Genomic DNA, 10,034 nt, shown 5'->3' with positions numbered 1-10,034 from the left:
TTGCGATCGATAGAACGCAGTTCAAATGCAGACTGAATTGAGATTTTGGCACAACCCGTGCCTCGATCTTCGGACTCCAAATTGTGCAAATAGCGCTGATAAACAGTATTTACGTCTAAGCACCCATTTTAAATCGTTTCGCTTTCAGTAACTGCGTGGCTCGCATGTTAAAAGTCGAATTGCTCTTATGTTGACTCCTATTTACTCGATTGGTTCACAGCCATGGCTGTTATCTTCATCTTGTTAATGCTTGTTAACAAGTTAGGTTTAAGTTTCTTTTTGGAAGTTAGTATTGAAATAAATTTCTAGATATCGAGATATACGTAGAAACGCGAAAGTAAACAATTCGCTGGGGTGCGCTGTTAAACTTGGATGATGGGATGCAGTTGCGAAAACCGGGGAAATATATGCGGGAAAAATATAAGGGCCTGGCAATACACTAATAACGTTGTTGCTAAGTACAAAGCTGGCATTAGTGGCACAGAAATGAAAAACGACACTACTTTGCAAATGCTATCATGTAATGGACTTCGTAAGCATTGGAATGAACGCAGCGTCCGTAGGTGACGAATTTCGTATGATGCTAAAACGTGATACATCCGACTGACGTTTCCGAACAAAGTAGTTATAACATCGGCGCATGGAGAAGAAACAAAAAAAACAAAAAACAAAAACAAGGACAAAAGAAAGAGAAAAGAATCACCTTTATAAACTCCAAACCTTTAAATACGAACCCTTCTTGGGAGTAACTGCAGAATACCCTGCCACTCGAACAAAGTTCTGCCTAGCCGGCTACGCGATACGCAAAAACTAATAAATTCAAGTTGAAGTATGTAACTTATTCAAGTAATAATAAATTGCGAATTGAAAATGGCTAGGCTTAGAGGCTGGCTATGCGGTACGCGGTACGCAGTGACATAATCTCGTGAAAAGTGTAATTAACAAAACCGTAAATTGAAAGCTAAAATGTTAAAAGAGTGCTTAGGCCTAATCACTGAAACGAGCGCTTAGGCATAATCTGTGAACGAGTGCTATTTTGTTCACACGAACTCGTGAAAAGCGTAGTTAACCGAACCGTAAAATGAAAGCTAAATTGTTAAAAGAGAGTTTAGGCCTAATCACTGAAACGAATTAAAACGAGTATGGACAATGTGCGCGCTTGCGAGCCGTGTGAGCCATGGCTGTGAACCATTCGAGTCCATATTCGAGGCAACATGCGAGCAATTCGACTTTCTAACATTTCTGAAAGCGAAACGATTTGAAATGGGTGCTTAGATTTAAATACTGTTAATCAGCGCTATTTGCACAATTTGGAGTCTGATCGAATATCGAGGCACCGCTTGTCTCAAAAATCTCAACTCAGTCTGCATTAGAACTGCGTTCTATCGAACGCAATAAGGGCTAAGTTATTAGCCACTGGACCAAATTAAAAACATTGCGTCCTGCCAAAGTAATTCCCGCCACATCACTGATGAAGTCCGGCTGACATTACTTATTTCTGTTTATTCATTCACCAACCATTAAGGATTAACAAAAGCATTACGAAATATTGCGAAATAACAGAACTAATAATCCACTAAATATAGCATACAAAATTCCAGGAGTGATCATTCTACAATGCAACTGGGAGATAAGCGAACCAAATATACGCAAAAAACTTGTGTACAAATAACGCGCAAACGAGCATCAAAACAAACGCAAAAATGATTCAGCAGTATGTATGAGCTCTTCTATTGTGACAGTCTATGATACAAATAACGTGGCGAATGGAAAATAATTGGCATACTCGGTTGTCCGCCCGTCATTAAAAATATGAACACAAGCCTATTATAATGGTGCAAAATCCTGCTGCCTGGTTATTTATATGCCGTGAGACAAAGACGTCATCAAGTTAACTTTTAGAGAAATAAGTTATCAACAAATGTCCACAAAAAGCTTTTTAACATTGAAATTATTTTTGTGGGGCACCCTTTCCTTGTCTGCCTTGAAGAATTGTTGTTCTTGCTGCTGCCGTTTGCTTCATTTGTTATTTTTGCTATATTTGTTATGTTCGTTATTTCTTTTATATTTATGGGGCCCCCTTCCCTTTTCTGCATTGAAGAATTGTTATCCTTGCTGCTATCGCTTGTGATCTGTTATATTTGCCTGTGTGGCTCGCTTGATTTGTTATTGTTATTTTCGGTATTTTCCTTAGCGCAGTTATAATATTTGTTATTCTTGCGACTGCGTGCATTTCTGGACACAAGTGGAGAGAAATCAATGATGGGAAAATGGCGCGTCATGGCATTCGCGGGGTTCATCTTTGATTAGAGGAAAGGGGGCATTTCTGTTCCATTTTATTCTGTCCAAGATTGTAGTTAACTTAAACTGTGACTACGTTTGTCATCCTTATATTCGTCAGATCTCTTCTAAAGGAACAAACATTTATCAGCCAAAACCCTCCACGCAGGTTGTCCTCGGGAACATTTGTCCCAAATAAGGGTCGCCCGGCTGGTAAACATGATGCATAGCTTCACTGACAATTTAATTAATGGCTTTACAGACCAGCGTGTGTGGCAATTGACTTTGCGTTTGTTAGCTTACAGTTACACGTAAATTGAGCTGACTTGTCGATGTATATGACATTCTACCTGCCACCATAAGCAATTACTGTCTTATGTTGACATCATGGAACAGTTTGGTAATGTATCTGAAGCATGATCCAATGTTCCCGTCTTTAAAGAAACTGTTCCCTCTGTTTCTTGTTTCCAAATTTTTTTTCCGTAAAATTTCTAGTTTAATTATTTTGATTTAAAACTAAATTAAATACTGCATGCAGTTGCTAATAGATAATTGATCACTGGAATAACAGCCTTTAATTTGGAAACCAAACCCTCAGGCTGTTCCTCTTCTTTTCTTTCAAAAACTCTTGCGATTCAAGAAAAAATAATTGCCTAACTGGTGAATTCGACAGTAAATTTCGCTGGAAAAACCAATATCACACACATGCCTTCGTGATTCATGCGATCAGTCGGTTTTTTAGGTGAAATTAACCGTGGAATTCACTAGTTAGACAGCGAAGAAAATGACATAATTAGGAAATATCCGGGAAAACCAAAAGGCGGACAATTCCAAAGCCTTTTATTTACACTAATCCTACAGCCAGTGAGAATAGACAAGCCGGGAGCTCCGCTTTTAGGCTTGGCTAAATCTATGTATTGAATAATTGATCAATGCAATAAAGGTCTGTTGATACGAGACGAGAAAAAATTGTATCACTCCTCGTCCTGCATCAAGCATGATGGGCTGTTACTTTTCCGTTGGTGGCTTGGCCATTCTCTTTTGGCTTTGGTTGGCTTGTGTTGAAAACAAGACGTACGCTGTTCGAGGTCAGAAAAATTTAGTTTTGTCTCTAACTTAACTAAAGATAGAAAAGGTGCTGAGACATTCCTTGACCGATGAATATGCGAAGCTAGCGGTCTCGATTTTGTTTTCTTTTTTTTTGTATCATTGGCTTCGTCGATCCAGAATCAGTTCGATTTCCCTTTGTCTCACAGTTCACAACTTAAAAATAAGATACAGATTCTTTGGCTCATATACAACATAAAAGACATTTACTTTGACTATCAGAAACCATAAGTTAACAGTAAGTCTTGCCAAAGGAAGATTATAAAACTGAAGCTAAGACTTGCATTGAAGGAATTTCTTCACATCGGGTGTGAACTAACATCAAGTCCCACTGCCATTTTAAACTGCGGCAAAAGCTCCTACACGATGCATCTGGTCGATCGCTTGAAGCATATCCAAACTATTTAAGGTTATCTTAATAGCAAAAAAATAACTTAAGTGTTTTTGAGGCGACATTGACGCCCTATACAATTCTCAAAAAGACAAAGTTTAGCAAACTAGACCACTGAAACTAGTAAACGAAAGCTTTCCTGCCTTTTTCGAGGTCCGCACTACGGTTTATGGCAAAAACTTCATTAAAGCTTTTATTCCAGCTAAGTAAAGGTTCCCGAGTTACTGTTTCGTTGCAAAAGCGATGCCCGGCGGTTCGGTCATAATTTCAATGAAAGTAATGGACGTCCCATTAAATTTTTTAGGGGATGAAGAAAAAAAAAAAAAAACCACCAAAATTCTTTCTTAAGAGTAATATGCGAAAGAGGTTTGTGATTGCGCAAAAAAAGGCTATAAACTATTAGAACTATAGATGCTGAAAAATGTGTATACAATGTTCAGAAGAAATTGAACACACGCTCGTAATTTAATCGGACTGTCCCCAAGCTATTGAATATTGCATCAGTGTAATTCATTTTAAGTCGAGTTCGATCTCAAATGATAACATCAAATTCTCCATCAATTTAAAGTATGGTGACTCTTGCCACATTTTAATCAAGTTGCTTTTTTCCCGGCTCAGTTAAAGGATCCAAAACCATACGTTTCTTCTTTTGCGTAAGGAGAAACATAAAAACTAGTTCCAGCGCATTCATTAGAATTTCACGTCACATGTACAATCGAGTGTTGGCTAAGCTCTATTTCCTCTGGCATACTTCCTTTAGAGTGCAAGTTTAGGGAATTTTTGTCATGAGGTCTCACGTAATATCAGTGATCGTAAGATATAAAGAAATTGTGCTAAAATATTCCTAAACATCTTAGGCAACTGTTAAAGGAGTATTCCCAGTACGTAATTAATGAGGATCGCTATCAGTAAAACTGAAGTTGTGTTGGGAGACGACGGAATTGAACTATTCTTTTGAAATTAAAACAAGAAAATTACCAAACAACTGAAATGTAGAAACGCATTTTGTCCTCAAATCTAGTAAGCTTTTTCGCGCTTGCAATTACAACACCAATTATCTCAAACACCTCATAATGCACCTTCATCTCTAGTTACATTGTGCCCAAGGCGAGCCGTTTCAGAAGTTCTTCGCAATCTGATTTCAAATCTACTTTTCTTCTACAATCTTCTTGTTTGTTTGTTTGTTTTTTTTTTCTTTTGGAGGGAGGAGACAGTTTGGAGGGGAAAGGTGGTTTTGTTCCTCGAAATTAAACGGTAAAATGAAAAAAAGCAGCTTCTAGCAATTAGCTAACAGGATTTAGCAGCTAAACGTACAACTTATGGTTCTGTCACATCTTGATAACGGAAGATTATAAAGGCTAAAAGTCGCATTGTAAGATTCTCTTCACGTCGGGTGAGAGCTAACATGAAGTCTCACAGTAATTTAAACCTTTAACAAAAGTTCCTATACGATGGCATCTGGTCAATCACTTGGAGTAAATCCAAACTATTTAAGATCATTTTGATATTATATATATGATCATTTTGCAATTCACAAAGAAGACAAAGTGCTTTAAACTAGTAAAACAAATCTTCCTGCGTTTGGAGTTAAACGCTTTTGCTGTTTTCTTCTGAAAACAAACATAATTAAATAGAGACAACTCTAAATAAAAACGTATACGGCTAAGTTCCCGTCATCCTCAATCCTCATCCTCATCCTAATATAGCTTGGTCGCTCGCGGAACTACAATCTTGGACAGATTAAATGAAATATTGAGACCACCCCTCCCCCCAAAATCAATGATAGGAAAATGGCGCGTCATGGCTTTCGCGCGGCTTCATCTTTGATTAGAGGAAAGGGGGCATTTCTGTTCCATTTTCTTCTATCCAAGATTGTAGTTAACTTAAACTGCGACTAGGTTGTCATCCTTATATTCGTCAGATCTCTTCTAAAGGGAATAATCATTTATCAGCCACGCAAAAAGTTGTCATAAAAGAAATTGTTTGCTAAATAAATTATGATAGAAATTGAAACACATTGTTCTTAAGTGTTTCAAAACCCTCCGCGCAGGTTGTCCTCGGGAACAGTTGTTCCAAATAAGGACCGCCCGGCTGGTGAACATGATGCATAGCTTAACTGACAATTTAATGGCTTTACTGATCAGCGTGTGTGGCAATTAACGTTGCGTTTGTTAGGTTACAGTTACGAGTAAATTGAGCCGACTTGTCGATGTATATGACATTGTACCTGTCGCCATAAGCAATTAAACATCATGGAACAGTTTGGTAATGTATCTGAAGCATGACCCAATGTTCCCGTCTTTAACGAAACTGTTCCCTCTTTTTCTTGTTTCCAAATTTTCTTGCCGTAAAATAGAATGTTCCACTGAAATACTCATTTTCCCATTGAAATTTCTAGTTTAATTATCTTTATTCAAAACCAAATTTAATACTGCATGCAGTTGCTAATAAATAATTGATCACTGCAATAAAGGCCTTTAATCTGAAAACCAAACCCTCAGGCTCTGTTGATATGAGACGACAAAAAATGGTATCACTCCTCGACCTGCTTTAAGCATGATGAGCTGTTACTTTTCCTTTCGTGGCTTGGCCATTCTCTTTTGGCTTTGGTTGGCTTGTGTTAAGAACAAGACGTACGCTGTTCGAGGTTAGAGAAATTTAGTTTGGTCTGTAACTTAACTCAAGATAAAAAAAGGTGCTGAGACATTCCTTGACCGATGAATATGCGAAGCTAGCGGTCTCGATTTTGTTTTCTTTTTTTTTGTATCATTGGCTTCGTCGATCCAGAATCAGTTCGATTTCCCTTTGTCTCACAGTTCACAACTTAAAAATAAGATACAGATTCTTTGGCTCATATACAACATAAAAGACATTTACTTTGACTATCAGAAACCATAAGTTAACAGTAAGTCTTGCCAAAGGAAGATTATAAAACTGAAGCTAAGACTTGCATTGAAAGGAATTTCTTCACATCGGGTGTGAACTAACATCAAGTCCCACTGCCATTTTAAACTGCGGCAAAAGCTCCTACACGATGCATCTGGTCGATCGCTTGAAGCATATCCAAACTATTTAAGGTTATCTTAATAGCAAAAAAATAACTTAAGTGTTTTTGAGGCGACATTGACGCCCTATACAATTCTCAAAAAGACAAAGTTTAGCAAACTAGACCACTGAAACTAGTAAACGAAAGCTTTCCTGCCTTTTTCGAGGTCCGCACTACGGTTTATGGCAAAAACTTCATTAAAGCTTTTATTCCAGCTAAGTAAAGGTTCCTGAGTTACTGTTTCGTTGCAAAAGCGATGCCCGGCGGTTCGGTCATAATTTCAATGAAAGTAATGGACGTCCCATTAAAGTTACAGCCTTATTCTCCATTAAGTCCAGCCCTTTTCACCGGCGTGGAGAAATTAGGTCCCAACCACGTTTGGATTTTCTTCGAAAAACTATGCCGAACTGAAGTTGCCTGTGGTTGAAACTGCCCGAAGTACACCAAATCCGCGTTCCACAATGCCTGCACAGATGAAATACACTCTCAGACCTGGGTGAATACTGTCCACAATGTTTATGATGCCGTTGCTATCACAGATAAATGGAAAAGTTGCAAATGGTTCGATGATAATTGCCCAAAGTACATTACATCCGCGTTCCACAATGACAGCACAAAAGAAAAACATCTTCAAACCTTCTTGAATGCTTTCCAAGATCACAGTTTCTGATGTCGTTGTTTATTACAGAATCGTACACCCAAGGCAGTGGGCTAACACCCATTGTTATCCTGGCTAAGAAGGCAAGAAAAGCACCCCTCAGGGCCATGAGTGTTAAACGACTTGAATTAACGCCTTTCTGGGATTAAGACAGACTTAAGAGATTTCAGTAACACTGAACACATCCGGTGCAATAATTTTGTCAGACAGTGTTAATGTACTTTGGTGGTTGCGTAATGCTAGCCGACTATTCAAATTATCTGATTTGTTCCTGAGTCTCTGAAATTCAACGTATATTTGGTTCTGAGCATCAGAGTTACAGTCTTATTCTCCAGGAAGTCCAGCCCTTTTTACCGGCGTGGAGAAATTAGGTCTCAACTACGCCTGGATTTTATGCGACAAAATACGCCGAACAGAAGTTGCCTGTGGTTGAAATAACTGCTCGAAGTACACGAAATCCACAATGCCTGCACAGATGACATACACCCTCAGACCTGCGTGAATACTGTCCACGATGTTTATGATGCCGTTGTTTATCACAGAAGTATCCACCCAAGCGGGCTACACACCCCGTGTTATCGTAGTTGCAAGCGAGAAAAGCGCCTTTCAGGGCCATAAGCGCTCAACTTCTTGAATTAATGAACGTCTTTTGGGTTTGAGACAGACTGATGAGGTTTTAACAACAAATGAACACATCCGGTGCAATGCTGTGGTCAGACAATGTTGATGCGTAATGCTAACTCTCACCGACGATTCTAACTATCTGATTCTGTTTCGTTGCAAAAAGTAAAAAAAATCCAAAGTTTATCTGGTTCTGAGAATCATTCAGAATTACCGAATTATTCTTCTGTAAGTCCAGCCCATTTTCACGTTTTATAAAACTTTGACTTAAGTCCGCCAAAACATTTTCAAAGGGGGATTTGGCTTATAGCCGAGATTTTAGGTTACGTTTATTTGCTCACAGCTATCAAGAAGAATATGAACTGTCAGACGTGCTTACAATGAGCTTGTAACTAAGTCAGAATCACCTAGTAAAACTCTTCAGACAAGTTGAAACTGTTTGCTGTTGATCAGGAAGATTTGATAGTTTTGAAAGGAGCCGAGGGTTGAAGACTTTCAACATTGTTTATTTGCCATTTGCATCGCTCTCCCCTTTTTCGCTATCGGTGTTTCAAGTCTTCACTCCCCTGTCCCTCGCGTAAGAGACGAGTAGATGGCCTCGTCCTATGTACCGTCCAAAGCGTTTCATATTCCACAGGTCTTCTGCAGGATTCAACAGCTCAATCTCCCCCTGGTTCTCTTGCAATGTCTCACTCATCCATCAAACAAAAATATTTTTGTACAGCACCATTTTCTTCCACGTGGGAGTGTACGTATACCCGAACGGGGTCACCGATCATGTACTCAGAAGGCGAAGGGCTTGTTCACTTAACGAGCGGCTGGAATTAACAGGAATTTTCATTTTCGTTCGAGTCGATGAATTCAAGGTTGCGCTTTACCAGAATGTGACATTTACATTGTTTTGAATTTTTTTGGTGTAGTTTATATGTTTAAAGTTTATGAACAGTTTCAAGTTTTAATAATATCGGAAATCAATAGTGTTGAGGTTAATAGTCCAAGCAATCCTGATCTCATTAGCACTTAATCATTATCAATTCAACAGGAATTTGCATCTATTTTCTTTATTTGTAAACATATTTTGTTCTTTAAGATGTTAGCATTTAAATTTGAACAATCGCAAAGTAGTTTCGTATCTCGCTGTCACAAAATAATTTATAAAATCAAAAATTTAATCACAGTTCAATGTTCCTCTTCAACTCAATAGGGCCGTTTATACGAGAGAAAATAAGCCGCGGCTTACTCTGGCCGCGGCGTGCATAATACGCGAAAGAAAACTATTTATAAAGAGTACAAACTCCCTGGCCACGATAAGCCGCGGCTTGAGAAAGCCTTGAACGTAGATTTTGCACCATTTATGAGGGGTGTTCGCGTCTTATATAAGCCGCGGCTTATTTTCTCTCGTATAAACGGCCCTGATATTCAAACAACTTAATAGCGTAACGAATCTATTACATTTCTGAGCCGTTAATTTTATTTCCTTTCTATTGCTTTTTATCTTGCTTTGATATATTTTATATCTCTTCCTATTAATTGAAATATAAGTGTTAAGGACATTTTTTTTTGTTTTCTTTATTTTATATTCGTTCTATATGTGTGTTTATATTTGTGCTGTATTTTTTTTCATTCGAATTAAGTATGCAACATGTGATTGCATTACATTGTTCATACTTACCCGCTTTCTTTTTAGCGGGCGCCCTCAGCTCATCAAGTATTCTTGACTGCAACGTCAGAGGGAAGTATCTCCTCCAGTTGAATTCATTTTTAGTTCCAGTTCTACAGAGCCCATCTCGCAGCAGGTTTGTGAAGTGTTGGCGCGCTAAGACAGATGGCTGGGCAGCATCCACCTTCCACAGCAACTGTGATGGAAAGGGTCCCACTGTTACAATAATCGAAGTTGGCAGCTACATATTTGGTGGATACACTGACGTATC

At 38.5% G+C, this 10,034-nt stretch overlaps 1 protein-coding gene across 2 annotated transcripts in view; it reads left to right on the top strand.

Annotated features, from left to right (window-relative positions):
• Window positions 1-3,094: 3,094 nt before the first annotated feature.
• LOC138060798 (uncharacterized) overlaps window positions 3,095-10,034 on the top strand; it is a 15,329-nt gene continuing 8,389 nt past the window's right edge. The window contains exons 1-2 of one of the 2 annotated variants that reach the window (XM_068906666.1): window positions 3,095-3,368; window positions 9,791-10,034. The exon at window positions 9,791-10,034 is cut by the window's right edge and continues 20 nt beyond it. In XM_068906666.1, coding sequence (XP_068762767.1) covers window positions 3,278-3,368; window positions 9,791-10,034 — 335 coding nt within the window. In that variant the 5' untranslated portion in view covers window positions 3,095-3,277. Of the gene's footprint in view, window positions 3,369-6,267; window positions 6,426-9,790 lie in introns of those variants that run through there. The other variant, XM_068906667.1, reaches the window with a different exon arrangement.

Source organism: Montipora capricornis, chromosome 8 (genome assembly GCF_036669925.1).
Source record: "Montipora capricornis isolate CH-2021 chromosome 8, ASM3666992v2, whole genome shotgun sequence".
Taxonomy (NCBI): domain Eukaryota; kingdom Metazoa; phylum Cnidaria; class Anthozoa; order Scleractinia; family Acroporidae; genus Montipora; species Montipora capricornis.
The sequence above is the reverse complement of the archived record's forward strand: the minus strand, read 5'-3'. Positions and strand labels throughout refer to the sequence as shown.